Raw genomic sequence first — 16,090 nt, 5'->3', positions numbered from 1 at the left:
GTTTTTAAACCTAAGGTATTTTCTTCCATTCTAGATGAACATGAGCCTACAACCATCACTGAGGCTTTTCAAAGCATTGCTTGGACAAAGGCAGCGCAGGAAGAATATGATGCACTTCTTGCTAATCATACGTGGGATTTAGTGTCTCTACCTGCAGATAGGAGAGCAGTTGGATGCAAATGGGTTTTTAGGCTCAAGAGGCATGCAGATGGTTCAATAGCTAGATACAAGGGTAGGCTGGTTGCTAAAGGTTTTTTGCAGGAAGCTGGCATAGATTTTCGAGAAACTTTCAGCCCTGTTGTGAAGCCAACCACAATCAGAGTTGTTCTTTCACTTGCTGTATCTCTAAACTAGTCACTTAGGCAAGTTGACGTCAACAACGCATTTTTGAACGGTGACTTAAGTGAGGACATCTATATGCTACAGCCACTAGGTTTTGAAAAATATGGAGTACATAGGGAGCCTCTTGTATGCAAACTTAAGAAGGCCTTGTACGGTCTCAAACAAGCCCCTCGGGCCTGGTTTCACAAGTTAAAAGACTACTTGTTAGCCTCCAAGTTTGAAGTCTCCAAAGCAGACAGTTCCCTATTCATTCTTCGAGCAGGTGCTCAGCTTCTTTATGTTTTAGTTTATGTAGACGATATTATAATCACTGGGAATGATCCTCAGGCTGTTAATCAGTTTGTTACTCAATTGAACATCAAATTCTCTCTAAAAGATTTGGGGAAGCTGAGTTATTTTCTTGGTATAGAAGTTCAGTACACCTCTGAAGGAATGATTCTGTCGCAAAAGAAGTATATTCGAGACTTACTTCGAAAAACTTCCATGGATAGAGCGAATGGTTTACCAACGCCAATGGTTTCAAATTGTCACTTATCCGCCACTACTGGTAGTCCTGTTGAAGATGAGCATCAATACAGAAGCATCGTTGGTGCGTTACAGTACGTGGTGATCATCAGGCCTGACATAGCTTATTCGGTTAACAAGGTATGTCAGTTTATGCATAAGCCTTTGGACTTGCACTACAAGGCTGTCAAGAGGATCTTAAGGTATTTACAGGGTACGTTGGACTATGGCCTGAAGTTTACTAGCGCTTCAAAGTTTCTGCTTGAAGGTTTCTCAGATGCTAGCTGGGGGTCGGATAGTGATGATCGCAGGTCTACTTCTGGATATTGCGTGTTTTTTGGAGGAAATCCGATTTCTTGGAGCTCAAAGAAACAGCATGTAGTGTCTAGATTGACTGCAGAGGCCGAATACAGGAGTGTTGCGCATCTTGCTGCCGAAATGGTGTGGCTTCAATCCTTACTAAATGAGTTGAATGTTGCAGTTTCAAGGAAGGGGTTGATTTGGTGTGACAGCTCAGCAGCAGTCGCAGTTGCAGGAAATCCTGTCATGCACTCCAAAGTTCAAGCATGTAGAGTTGGATGTGTTCTTTGTCAGAGAGAAAGTGGCAAATGGGACGCTTCAAGTAGGTCATGTTCCTACTTCGGAACAGGTGGCTGATATACTCACTAAACCATTATCGGCAGGAATGTTTAACAAGTTTCGTGAAAAGCTCCAGATTGTTGCTATGAATTAGTTTTGTTTAATCAGGGGTGACGAGAAAGGAAAGTGAGTGAGCATGGGGTATATTAGGAATAACGGTTAGTTACAGTTAGCTGTTAGTTTCTGTTAATAGCAGTTGTTAACTAACTACTCTCTGCTTGTATTATATATACTGGTTATCAGTTTGTAAATAATATATGGAAGTTCTCAAGTCATTTTTTATGAGTTCTTGAAAGTTTATCACAAATAACGATCCAAAGCAGAAATGAATTGTCCAAAGTAGAAATGAATCGAAAAGATTTTCAAAGAATGAAAGAAATTTTAAACATTGAAAAAGAACACTTAAAGCCAATTCTTCGATTCTCTATTTATCAACAAATAAAAAACTCTTCAGTTATTATAAATTTATTCAACACATTATTATGCACCCACTCGCACATTATCCTCATAAATAATATAAATTTACCCACTCATAATAAAACACGTGAATGGATTATAATCATTTATTGTGATTTTCTAGAAAATTTAACAAACGCATCGTTCAATCAAAACACACTTCTATAATTTCTTAAACAAGTTAAAATGCATATATCACTTTAAATTTACAAAATCAAATTTCGTTATAACTACTCTTAGTCAAAGAAATTCTTTTCCTACCATTTTGCGACCCTCTCAACAATCGTTTGGGAGGCAATTGTTATACTTACACCACGTATCCCAACATGTGGCCTCCAGCAGAGTTGGTCCTCTAGCAAACCATGTGTATCTGGCGAACTTGACCAAGCTAGTGTACCTTCCACTCTTTACCATGGGCAAACCTCATACAACACCACTCCTTTACTAAACATATGTGAGACACACATGGGAATTTCAGAATCATTGATTACCTAGTTGTCCTAAGACATCATATTTTAGTACATCATATCAACGTCACTGCCAGAAAACCAAATCAGACCTCAATGCCAATAGTCTCTAAACATGTAGGCAATCTTGTCTCCCACTATAAAACGCTCATGCGACAGCTTACAAGACACTTCTTCTACTTCCACTATTTTCTTTTCCTTCTTCTCAACTCGACCATAAAAAAGACCAACCTAACCTCAATAGCTCTCTGCCTAGGCTTCAGGTGAACCACCAATCAAACTACCACTTCCTTTGTTAATCCAATTAGTTAACAATATTCATTTAGTATTCTTAATCTGATATGTTTTTGTATTGAAATTTCATTTTACTCACAATTTGATATGATTTTTTTTCATTTTAATATCATACATTTTCACGTGCTACTATTAATTAATTCTAAACCATATTTTTATTATTTATTGTATGTTACTTTTAAACACACCTCTATATTCTAAATATATGACTTCCACATGCATGCGTGTGTGATAAGGTTTCTAGTAATATGTTATAAGCATAACAAAAATATGTTGGGTCAAGCTCGAGTCTTGGATGTTCGAACTCCAAATCTAACCCATATTTTAAATGGATCTAATTTTTTTATTTAAACCCTTTCAAAATTTCCAATGAAACTTCCGGCATGAGTATTAAACAGGAGATACTGAAGTATTGAGGTGGAGAATGACAAAGCATGGTTAATTCAGACACGTAGAGAAATGTTCAGACACGTTAATAGGAAACAAAACATTTGGGCTGATGTTATGGCCAAAATTAGAAGAGCAGGTGGATCTAATTTGTGTGTTTTAGATAGACCTCCAGATGGTCCGGTACTCTGGTGGAATGTTTTTGATCAAGGGAGGACCGGCCTTGTTGCCACAATGTAGCTAGACCGTATTAAGGTTCCTTTGAACTTTCTTTTTCCGCCAAAAAAACAATACCTTAAGAAGTATAGGATAAAAATATACCATTATACTCTTTCTAATAATCTATAAGTAAATAAATAAAATAAAAGAACAAGATGGTTAAAAGAATACTACTTGAGTCCAACGCTGGTGTAAGCCACGACGAATTAAGCCCATGTTGTAAAACATATGAGGTTATTATGCTTGACTCGAAAACTCCATTTTTGTTACATTTTAAAATTTAACTCAATTCCAGACAATCAAATTTGCTTCATTAGGTTCAATTAAATTTGATTACTAAGTAAAAATCAACTCAATATTCATGCTTGACTTTTTTATGTTTTTAAGCTAGAATTGAGATATTTCTAACATTAATTAAAAATACAAAAAAAATCGATTAATTTTGCTAGTCACTTCAGTCAAACATTAGGACATTCGAATTCAGCTAGTGCAATAGCTGGACTCCTTGTGCTTGACTCAACAATGACCTTCAAATTTAAGTTTTTTTTTAGTCAATTTCAAGTAGTTTTGAATATATATATATATATATAAACATATATATTCATATCCAACATATGCTCTAATCCAACCCTCACTTGAATTCGGACAACATACAATCAGAATATTTGTTAGTTATACAGCTGCTTAAATACCAATTAAATACACAATGGATCAATATCACACATAATAGCAGGAGATTACCCTATCATCTATTGTCAATTGTTGGGACAAGAATGGCTTAACTCTGTACCATTAATGGCTACTTCAGAAATTTGCATCTAAAATATGGCAACAAAGAGTTGCAATAAGCAATCATAAGGGTTTGGTGGATGCCACCTGAATGTAAGTTGTCGCCTCCTCTTCCGAAAGTTGTTTGCCTTCAACAAGGCCTCTTACTAAGGTGTCAGCATAATCTTTGCTAGGAGCACATAAAGGAATCTCTCCCGACTTAAAGCTTTCCATCGCAGAGAGGGGACACCTGAACATCATCGAATAAACAAAAAAGCAAAAGCATTATACAAATTATGCAGAGGTTTTTAGATGAGTTCAGGGAATGGTAATCGAGTTGCCAAGAAAGTGTGTTTAAGCGTATGTCATAGTCAGTATAGGTATATCATCCTCCATTCCAAGGTAGACAACATTATGGTACCAACCTCTCTGCAAGAAAAACATAATTGCTTGTAAGACGGCATAACCCTTAAAACATTGACAGCAGAAAATGCAAATGTTACATGGATTACCTTGACAGCCTCCACAGGAATTGAACCTTCATTGAGTATAGAGTCTAAAGCATTTAGATCAAATAAAGGAGAATTCATGTCATGATCAGGAACATTTTCCTGCAGCAGAACATCATTGAACTGCTCTAACCTGTTTAAGATGCCAATGAAATGACAATTTCGAGAGAGTTAAAACTCAAGCAGGCTGATCAAACACATCCAAGAGTTGTCTCTAAAGAATTGCAACAGAGATTGAATTTATCACCAATCTAAGAGGAAAAAATTTAAAATAGAAAAGTTCAATATAGAAGAACTTATGTGATCTTATAGAGGCACATGTATGCTTTATCTTCACTGTTGCTTCGAGGATCAAGGAAAGCAACCCCTCCGGGACCCCAAGTTTGTGTAAAATCACGACCAAAGAAAAGACGATGAGGAAAAGTTTTCCAGCGAGTCTCCTTTGGAGGGTTTCTATCCACAGAACCAGAACACAGCTTTTTCATGCCTATGACCTAGAATCATATTTACGAATTTCATGATTAACGTTAAGTAGATTAAAGTGGGATAAGCGAAGAAAAAAGAAAAAGCATGGGGGAGAAGTGGTCTGAAAATGAGGAGAAATGGTGCTCCAGTGCTAAAACCATGGTGCTCAAGAAAACAAAAGACCTATGTTGCTTTGACTCTTCATTTTTCTTGAAGCATCCATGTTCATGCATACTATGGGTATAGGGTTATGATCCTTCAAAGGGTATCCAATGCATTTAAAAAATAAAAAGAATATGCTAGTATAAGATACACTTGAGTCAGAATCATAAAAAAGGACATCAGATCAAAAACAATATAGAGTAAAAGCTAATACAACAGACATTCCAATAGACAAAGCTAATGCATTTCTTATGCTCTTTTTTGGGAAGCATCTAGATCCTGGTTAATAACCCCAATATGTTTCCCAAGTAAAGGAGTTAATGAAAAGTGACTAAAATGTAGACTTTTTCCTCTTATGCAAGCCTTATGAAACTACATCAGGAAAACACTACATAATCTCTAAAGCTATTGGATGAAGGCATACTTCAATAGTAGTTTTTTTAAGAAAAAGTTCATTTTCCATCCTCCTCCAACTTCCACCTGTCAATTGCTAACCCGAGTTTAGTAGAAAAATACCTCGATATGGAAATATTAGAAAGCATAAAAAATTAAATAAAACATGACATTTTACACGGCATAACACAAAAACACGCGCATGCACCCGCACACAAAAAATAGGACACAAATAGATAACTGCCTAAAAATTTATACAATATGGAGTATTAACATGTCTAATTATAAATATAGACATGTTAAGCATGATTATAACAAACACGACACAAAAACATGAATCGTTAGGTCTAATGACACATGGTTATGATATTAGTTAATGTCTTAAGGTTACCAGATCTAGAACCATCTTTGATTTCATATGAAAGGATTCATCCATCTTTGTAACATAATGCATACCTGTCCACCTTCAATATAGCAGAGGAACCTTGACTTCCACATATTTGATCCGAAACCGGCATACCAAATGTCAGTCTTGGATAGCTTTGATCTCCACAGGGCACTATTTACTTCATCTGCATTCAACATGGAGTTTATTCTTTCAAATAAAATCAAGACTTGATTGTTTCGCAAAAATTGGCTTTCAGAAAGTTATTTAAATAAATGGCATTTTCATGAAAAGATTTTTGAATATTTACATGGCTCAATAAAAAAAATTTTGACTACCTAGTAATTTTCTGAATAGTTTGCACATTTTGTCAAATAGTAATCTTGACATACATATTAAGATATTTAAAATTATTTAAAAATGTAATTTTATCTACTATTAATAATTGAAAATATTAATAATAAAATGAAGTTTTGGTCCAAATAATAAAAAGATTACCAAACAACAACGCAAGCAATCTAAACATTGCCAAATGAGGCCTAGATGGCCATAATATGTCTCCTGACCTACTATCCTGCATTAGAAATCAATTAGATGCACTATTGTCGAGCACATATTTAACCTAAAACTATTGTCAAGCATAGATTCAACCTCGAACTATTGTCTAACAAAGACCCACACTCAATGGACACGCGCTATTATACCAACATAGGAACAAACTAAGGCCCAAGGAAAGAGTAAGCCCATGAGGGTCCAAGCAACAGAGAGTGCCAGTAGTTTGGCGGACAGAGTTTGGCGGACTTGTTGTATGAAAGGGCACATAAGTTCGCTGAAGCCGAATTAAGAAGGTAGCCCGTGGTACTTTTCTAAGGGATGATAGACAGTTTAGAAGTCGTCAGAGTGCACGTAACCAGCAAGGTCATTCTTCCCAGAACCTGCGAGTCCAAGGTGGGGGACAATAAATGAGTTCATTCACAAAATGAGTTGCCTAGGACATTCCAGAGGCCCTAAGGCGAGCACACGAGAAGGTACGTTCCCCGTGGAAAATTTGAATTTTACACTCCTTTAAATATTTTGCGTACCTATATTCTTAACTAGGTGAGAAGCTTAGGAATTTTGCCAAGTCCACCACCTATGCGGCCTAGTCAATTGAGGTCTAATTTAAGGGATAGATGTAGTTTTCTTAATGATAGAGAACACAAGATAGAAGATTGTTTTTCTTTGAAAGATGCCATCAATGACGCTGTCAGAAATGGCTAACTAAAAGATTTTGTAACACAAGAAGCTTCACCATCAAGGCAGGGTTTGTGAGGTGTTGATAAGGGCAAGCAGAAGGCCAGGGGTACGATACATATTAAAATTGGTACAGATGAAAAATGAGAGATCCAACACAAAAAGGAAGACGCACCTCAAGAGTGTGATGTCTGTTAATTCGCTTAAGATGCCACGTCAGCAAGAGAAATGGCGGGTAAAGTTTAGTGAGAAAGACGAGGATTTAGTTTGCGACGAGGAAGGGAACGATCAACTATTGCCATGTTTGAGGTTAAGAGAATTCTAGTTGACAGTGATGGTGTTGTTGAGGTACTGACTTGGGAAGCGTACCATAAGTGTATTACTTTACCTATTACCCTCAGGGATACTAAGCATACTATTACAAAATATGTTCAATTTTTCATGGTAGACCATCCCATGACCTACAACGCCATTTTTGGACGCCCTATCATGCGGATGGCTAAGACGATGATTGAAACTTTTTGCATAAAAATCAAGTTCCCTACTAGAACAAGGGTGGGATTCATGAAGTTTGATTAACATTTGGCCAGACAATGTCATATTTTTTTGGTCAAACAGACTCATGAGCAGGAGGAGCGAGGCCAAAATTCGCAGCAAGTGGTGACAGCCAAATCAGATTTTAGACTTGGACAATCTGGATGTGATGAGTGAAGAGAGGGCTCACAAACTCGAGGCGGAAAGGTAATGAAAACTTTGCAGTTATTTGATGATGACATAGAGCAATTTGTGAAGATTTCGTCAACGTTGGTAGAAGAAAAGGGAGCTCGCGGTATCGGCTCGCGGGAGTGGAAGAGAGCTCACTATATCGGCCCGCAGGAGTTGAAGGGAGCTCACGGTATCAGCTCGCATACACCCAAAGAGTTCACTTGGAAGGGACCGCGAACTCTAGCATGCGACTTGGAACGATACACATGTCCAACATGCCCGAGGCCTACTTAGAGTGTCAATCCTATGAACAGTGGAGTTAGATCAAGAACAGTGGAGTTAGATCAAGAACAGTGATAATATGTATAAATACCCGAATGTTTCTTTTAATGGGACACACAACAAATTACTTAACAAGATTACGGGAATATTAAGTAAGAGAAGTGTACAGAGATGTATGGAATGATTATAAGTTAGTCTAATAGTATAAAGAATTGATACGAGTAAGTGTGTAGTGTTGGCGCATAAGAGTAAGTCCAAAATTGTGATAGTATCTGCCAAAGTAATTGAATAAACAATCATATGGTAAAAATGATCCTCAGCTTCGTAAGTAATCATTAAGGTGTTTTTATTTGACTTTCACTAAATTCTTATGAACTTATTCATGTTGTTACTGTTTTAGATTTTGACATTGGTTTACGCCTGGAGGGACGATGCCAAGACTACACCAAAAAAATAGTGTATTGGAATATTATGCATACAGAGTTGTGTAGTAGTGTAATGTAGGAATCCAATTTAATGAAGTTGTATACATTAGATGATTGCTTTAGGGAAGATTAGTTGTAAAGTTTTATAATATTTGTATTTCTATAGTAGATTGATTGCTGAGACGGTTCATATTTGGGTTTAATGTATTTATTTGTAGTAAAATGATTATAGTTGAGATTTGTGTGGCGTAATCCGAAGATCCGGATTAGGTGGAGGATGTTATAAATTGGTATCAGAGCCCGTTTCAGCCTGTTCTTGAACAATTAATATGGTAAGAAACCCTGTATGCATAATACATCGAGTTTGGCTTAATCTCTCAAGTATGTAAAATTTAGTATTGTGAGAAAGACAATAAAATGATTCTGAAATAAGTAAGACAATTAGAGACAAAAGGAGTAGATTTATTGATAAAGTTGAAATATATCATCGAATTAACGAAAAGTAAAAAACAAGATTTAACAAAGAAAATTTCAATCCTTTCCCTCATTAGGTTGATTAGTAGGTTTAGTTGGGACCTTTTCAGTTGGAGGATCTTCAAGATTTTGTTTCTGTTTGAAAATGGTATTGAGTGAGATGGGCATTGGTACTGACTCCAAAAGATCACGCCAAGGAAAGTTTCTTCCTATTTCAACGAAAGGAGCATCTTATGGTAGAGAACTAGGAGGAGCAGTTGATTGAAATAAAGGTATTGCCTTAGTAGGATTCTCTAATAGTGGGGGATCAAAAACTTGTATTGAAGAGCCCAACGAGAAAGTAGTTGGCCTTGACCTCAATAGATCCTGCCAAGGGAAGAGTTAATCTAATTCACTAGTGGAAGGATCGTGAGGAAGAGAACTAGAAGAAGCGACTGGCTGGCTTGGGCGTATTGTCTCTGTTGGAACCTCAGCCGAAGGAGGATCAATGGAGTGGACTTGAGAGTTTGCAGAATGGGTGGACTCCATTGTCAGGGTTGGTGCAGGAGGAAGGCTAAGAGCAGGAGGGGGAGATAGACCTAAACCTCAACAAATATCCAAAAAGAAAGTGCTACTTTTAGTTGATCAATAAGTCATTTTTCTTTTAACAAGTTAATTGTTAGTCAAACAAACAACTAAAAATGTAAAACTCTTTTATTGAAACCTGTTTTTGCAATAGATAAATAAAGCCTAAAAACAAAAGAACTTACTCTTCACTTCATTACCATGATAATCTTCAATCTTCAAATTCAAAATGGGTTCTACAACATCCTCAACAGCTTGAACTAGATCTTTTGAAATGATTTTCGAAGCATCATCATCCTCATCATCAGATTCAGAGCTTGATAGTAAAATATGCTGGATTGCAAACAACTATATTAGAAAGATGTATAGGGGCAACAAATAACATTGCGTTAAAATTAATAACAAGAACCCTAACATAGGTATCTCACAAAGACACCGATTCTCCCAATGGCTTCATCCTTAATGACAAGGACCAAAAACATTCATCTTGCACATTTTTTCATATTTTCCATTTAAATACACTCTTCTTTCCATAAAGAGGTTTTAGATGCATTCAAAATTCACATGATTTAGCATCACAAACCATCCATGGACTAATCATAAATAAACTTTTCCTTTTCTTTAGTGGTTATAGGAGAATAAAGTAATTGTTGCATCTATCTATACTACTTATAATGTCCTTGAATGAGTTGGTGTCACGAGTTAAACAAACACCAACTCAATTGGGAAATGACAAATAAACCAAAAATTTTAAAAGCATCAAATTTTATTATAAGGACATTTATGTCATTCAATAATTCAATAATTGTGTTTAAATTAAATAGCTTACAGTACAACCTCAAAAGAAGTCTCAAAATGAATGAGTGGTTAAGGCTTAAGTTGGGAGATTTAACATCCTTTGGGTGTGGGTTTGATCATTGGTGTTGATTTTATATATTTTTTGGTATAATTTGTTTCCTTTACTGACAACGTGAATGTCACATAATCTAGTTTCTATTTATGTTTATGCTAATGAATTTTAAAATCTCCAGAATATGATAAATTTAATAAAAACAACGCATATTAATCTACCAATAACCACTACCCAAATTTGACATGATGAAAGCATGACAGTAATTTTGCAATCAAGATAAAAAAAGCTTACAGGAGGAGCTTTTTGATCAGTCAATTTTGTTGGCAGTTTATCTGCTAATGTTGGCCAGTATGCACTCAACATCTGACGAACCTGGCAAAGAGTTCAAGCATGCTTCAGCCAAAGAAAAGACTAAAACAAGCACAAATTGCTAACAACTGATTAGGAGCCAAAGTAAAAAGGAGGAAAAGAGAGCAGAGTTAATTCTGCTAACAGCAGGAGTGGCTAAAAAGCTCAGCAACAGCTTTTAACAGATTATTACCGCTTGTATTACGCGCCATGTAGACTCAAATGGATATGCCTCAGACAATTCGGAAATAGGTTTGTCTTCTAACAAAACTTCCATGCAAGCTAAGGCTGAATTTGCAAGAGAATCAAGATTGTATCCTCCTTCTAGTGCCAAGACAATCCTACCTTGAGCAAAATCCATCAACTGGAAAAAGAAACGTTGCATTAAATGGAAAAGATATAGAAAACAATCTTTTCAGATATAAATAAAAGAAGCAACAATGTAGATCTCACTTCAAAAAATTATGAACGGGAAAGGGTACTTAAAAGTTATAGATCAACTACACTGGGCACAGGGAAATCAAAAGGGAGAAGTTAAGGAAATGATAAAAAAAGAATCACTAACCTTCTTCAACAAAACTGAATATCCATGAGGTGTTAACCGACATCCCCCTAGAGGATCACCAAAAGCTGTTACAAACAACATATAAGTAAGATTTATAATGATGGAGAGACTTAAAAGCAGCCGAAACTCCAACAATTGTCAATGTCAATGCGTAAGTTGGTTTATAACCATCAAACCTGCATCAAACCCTGCAGACACTAGAATTATGTCAGGATTAAATTCCTTAGCAACAGGAACTAAAACATGGTCCCAAACTGCTAGATAGTCAGCATCCCCACAGCGGCCATTCTCCCAAGGGACATTTATATTATATCCTGCACCTGGCCCTTCTCCAACCATGGTGTAAAACCCATCAAAATTAGCAGGGTAAAACCTACCAAACTCATGTCTGCAAGAGAAAACAAAGTAAAGCGTTCACATAAGTTAGGTGCAACAACAATATGCGAATAAATATCATAAAAAAAAACATATTCAATTTGAAAACCTGCACTTACAGAAAAAAGAAAAAGTTGAACAAACATGGCAAAAAAGATTTAAAATATGAAAAACAACCAATAGCATATACAATTGCCACAAGCAAATTAAGGGTAAGAACATATACAAAGTGATACACAAAAATCATTGGCTCATACTAGTTCTGTACCTGTGAACAGAAAAGAAAAGAACACGAGGATCACTCCAAAAAGTTTTTTGAGTACCATTACCATGATGAACATCCCAATCAACTATCAAAATCTTGTTTATACCAAGTTCAGGCTGAAAGAAAACATGAATGAATTAAAAATTCAATATTGTAACTTTCCGTGAAGACTTAGCAAGCTTCATTGAAAAATAGGAAAAATGACTCTGACTTGTAAAATCTAGCTCTCGTTTCTTACCCTTTGATCAAGTAGAAAACTTGCTGCTATGGCTATATTGTTGAATAAACAAAACCCCATTGCTTCATCATATTCAGCATGATGTCCAGGTGGCCTAACAATAGCAAAAGCAGAATTCAATTCCCCTTTTGCCACTTTCTCAGCAACCTATATGACAAAAAAATTTTCTGTTTTCAGTTTTTTAATTTTAAAATGCGAATCTAATGTTTATAGAGAATACTTTTATAATGTACCTCAATGACAGAGCCGGCTGCAAGGTATGCAGACTCTGATGATCCTTCATTCAAATATATAGAATTTAACTTGGAAGCAATCCGATTTCGCTTTGAATACTCTTTGGAGCTTATATTTCGAATCAGATTAACATGGTTTTTGGAGTGAACAGCGCAAATATATTCATCCTTGGCTTCTTTTGCATTTAAAATCACACATCTAAAAGATAAAGACAACGAGAACAAAATTTAAAAAAAAAATAAGAAAGAAATGAAATTAGGGTGAGTTTGGATGGGTGATTAGGTGCGATGCGGTGTATTTAGCTTACTTTTTTTTTATTTCACGCTACAATATCGCTACCGTATTTAATCTCACCGCCAACACTGTTTTTATACTATCAGCAGCTAAAGGCACCGCCCGTCCAAACTTATACATCCAAACTTATACAGTTAGATATTAGGGTTTAGGATAACAATACGTTTCCAATTCAAATAAATTGAAGATTTGAAATGAAATTTGCAATAGAGATCATTTTCATTTACTTATTACTCTAAAAATTGACTTTAAAAAGGAATTCTCAGCAGAAATAAACCGGGAGAAAATGGAAGGAAATATCAGATTAGTGGGTGAAATTTTTAAAATATTACCTTTGCGGAATGCCGGCGAGTTCAAGCTTGTTCCATATAACAGTGATTCGATCAGGTTTCTCGGGATGATCATCGCCATAAGGAGTTCGATGCTTACACATCCTCTGATCGTAAATTAAGCCTACCCGCCGTTCATTTTTGGCATCGTTCATGCGGTTGTAGTTACTCCTGCCCCCACCTGATCCCTCCTCCATCATGTCTCCCTCTCTTTCTCTGTGTTGCTTAGCCTCGGAGTCTTAGCAAGTGAAGAAGTGAGAGAGGAAGCAGCAGTCAAAGTAAGCGAAATTTGTGTTCGAAAATTAAAATTTTGAAATTTGTTCCCCCATTTTGTCCCTTTATTTTGGAAAGCTTTAAAAGGGAATGTAGTTTCTTTTTACGACCATAAGTGACACGACTTACTAGTTTGATTTGACCGACGATCTATATTCCATTTACTTTCTAGTATACAACGACGCAGGTTGGTTTTTTTTATACAAATAACCCTAAAATTTTTTATTAATTATGAAAATGACCTATGCTTTTTATTATATACAATCTGAAATTTACAATAAAAATTGGTGAAGTAAAAAAGTTTAGCGTCACTAATATACCATGTCAGTAAGCTCAATAAAAAAATTATTTTTGTGGTGGCATCATTTGTGGTAGAGTCATGTAGAATGACGTCACCTGTATAAGTATCAAAGAAATACTACTCTTTTTGAAAAATTGGAGAGTCAAAAAATAAATATGGTGGTGGAGCCAAAATATTTGGCGTCGCCACTTTTGTATGTGCCCGTGTAAATTTTTTTTTAGTTTTTTTAAATTTTAAAATTATAAAAAATTTAATTTTTTATTAGGTGGAGCCATTCTAAATGGCGCCACCACTTTATGTCAAATCTTTTTTAATAAATGTGTTTTTTTTTATTTTAAAAAATAATATTTATTTGGTGGAATCATATAGAATAGCGTCACCAGTATATTCTATATGTTTTGTTTAAATGTGTTATTTTTTAAATTTTTTTAAATAATATTTTATTTGGTGGTGCCATATAAAATGACGCCACCAGTGTATTTTAGTATGTTGCTTTTTAATTTAAAATTTTTAAAAATAATATTTTATTTTTATGGCTTCACCACCTTAATTATTTTACATATATAAATATTGTTTAGGCTTTTTTGTAACAGTTGAACTGGAAGAGAAGAAAAGAGAGAAATTGTTGTGTTTAGTAGGAGAGCTCAAAAATTCTAGTGAAGATGAATAACTCGGTGTTTTTTGTGTACGTTCTTTTTTATGGTGAAATTATAGAAGGTAATGTTGGTTGTGTATTTCAAGGTTGGCAGAGAGTAGGGTTGCGATTCCATAAAACTATGAAACTAGAATAAATGAATAGGAAGATCTGTGCGAAAATAGCTAACCGTTGTGGAAGGTTGATGTCCAGATTATTTTACAAGTTCCCAATATTTAAAAATCCGTTGAAATTTTGTGAAATGCAACTATTATATAATGATGACTTGGGCACTATGATGGAAATATGGTGGTCAACTGGGAGTAGAACCCCCAACCAGTTGAGTTATTTATTGAGTTAACTGACTTAGAGCCAATTGAGAATGTTAGTCCAATAAGTCAACATCGCAAGTTTGACTTTGATCTTAATATTGAATGAACAGATCAATTAGACTACGGAGGGACATCGCAGATGCACGGAAATCCATATTATGGTGGGAGTTCGTATAACAACCCTATTCCGAGTCCTAGTTTACAAATACATCCGAAGGTGATAGGTACCGAGGCAGACGTCAAATAAGGGACCAATAATGGTGAATATTCTAATCAGGACGTTGAAGATTTTAGTGACCCTGATATTGATGAGGTTCCAGACAATATTAACGATAAAGATCCAGAGGAGGTTGAAGATGCTCATGTCCCTTCTTTTAGTAACCCAAGTCTTGGCATTATTTTACGGAATGACCCTGGGGGCGACATGTTGAGCATAGATCCTGATGCAACACATGCATCCGAGTTTCTTAAGTATGCTGATATAGTCCCTGCTCACAGATCGATGTCAAATTCGCAGTTGGAAGAGTTGTTCGTTGGGCAACGGTTCGGGAACAATGCAAACTTTATGTTTGCCATCAAACAGTGCAGGATGAAGGTGTCAATTGATTACAATGTCACCAAGTCTACACCGATATTATATGTTGGGGAATGTTGAAGAGCTGACGATGGGTGTGGCTAGCGAGTTCGAGCTGTATTTATATAGATGACTTAACAGTAACAAATATGAAAATTAGAAGAGCGTCATACATACACTGCCACACGTATGACTCAAGACCACCAGAAATTAGATGTCAAAAGTATCTGCAACTGCATCATGCCATTAATGAAAGATAGCCCAACCATTCCTGTGTCGAAATTGATTACAGACGTGCAAACCCGATTCCAGTACAGAGTGTCGTACAGAAAAGTATGGTGAGCAAAACAAATAGTCATGGAACAATTGTACGACGACTAAGATGAGTCATATAATAAACTTCAGGGGTGGATTTCAGCGATGGTGGAGTATGTGCTAGGAATTGTCATGGACTTGCAAACGTTGTCTTACAGAGGCTCGAATGGACAACTTGAACTGGGGAGAAGAGTTTTTCATCGATTGTTCTAAACTTTTGATCTATGTGTTAGGGCCTTCTCCCATTGCAAGCCGCTTGTGCAGGTTGATGAAACGTGGCTTTATGAAAAATACACACAGATACTTCTGATTGTGGTCGCACAATACAGTAATTGAAATGTACTACCAATCGCCTTTGCCATCGTGGGAATTTTTCATTAGGAACTTACGAAGGCATTTTGTCAGGCAAGACAACATTTACATTGTCTCCGCCAAATTCAAAGGCCTTAGTTCTACGATTCAACAATCCGAGGTTCAGTAAAGGTCC

The 16,090-nt window shown here is 36.0% G+C and overlaps 1 protein-coding gene across 7 annotated transcripts; it reads right to left on the bottom strand.

Annotated features, from left to right (window-relative positions):
• Window positions 1–3,923: 3,923 nt before the first annotated feature.
• On the bottom strand, window positions 3,924–13,598 carry LOC107949789 (histone deacetylase 5). Of its 7 annotated transcripts, none has more exons than XM_016884547.2 (14): window positions 13,178–13,598; window positions 12,551–12,749; window positions 12,318–12,464; window positions 12,083–12,195; window positions 11,616–11,827; window positions 11,440–11,504; window positions 11,068–11,238; window positions 10,818–10,898; window positions 9,859–10,006; window positions 6,062–6,177; window positions 4,886–5,079; window positions 4,589–4,718; window positions 4,441–4,505; window positions 3,924–4,326 (listed from the first exon to the last, which is right to left on the bottom strand). In XM_016884547.2, exons 1-14 carry the CDS (start codon window positions 13,372–13,374, stop codon window positions 4,161–4,163), a joined length of 2,004 nt encoding a protein of 667 aa, XP_016740036.2. In that variant the 5' UTR covers window positions 13,375–13,598; the 3' UTR covers window positions 3,924–4,160. The 7 variants fall into 7 exon arrangements, 6 of the variants coding, with proteins under 6 accessions (XP_016740036.2, XP_040946025.1, XP_016740037.2 ...); XM_041090091.1 differs by having other exon boundaries at window positions 4,904–5,079; window positions 13,178–13,575; XM_016884548.2 differs by having other exon boundaries at window positions 9,874–10,006; window positions 13,178–13,575.
• Between the last annotated feature and the right edge of the window lie 2,492 nt (window positions 13,599–16,090).

The sequence above is a fragment of the Gossypium hirsutum genome, chromosome D03 (assembly GCF_007990345.1).
Source record: "Gossypium hirsutum isolate 1008001.06 chromosome D03, Gossypium_hirsutum_v2.1, whole genome shotgun sequence".
Taxonomy (NCBI): Eukaryota; Viridiplantae; Streptophyta; class Magnoliopsida; order Malvales; family Malvaceae; genus Gossypium; species Gossypium hirsutum.
The sequence above is the reverse complement of the archived record's forward strand: the minus strand, read 5'-3'. Positions and strand labels throughout refer to the sequence as shown.

Coding starts and splice junctions, on each gene's coding strand:
- LOC107949789 (XM_016884547.2), bottom strand. CDS start 13,374: ATGATGGAGGAGGGATCAGGTGGGGGCAGGAGTAACTACAACCGCATG. Junction 5,080..6,061: donor GCTATATTGAAGGTGGACAG/GTATGCATTATG, acceptor ATATGATTCTAG/GTCATAGGCATGAAAAAGCT. Junction 4,719..4,885: donor ATGTGCCTCTATAAGATCAC/ATAAGTTCTTCT, acceptor CATCTTAAACAG/GTTAGAGCAGTTCAATGATG.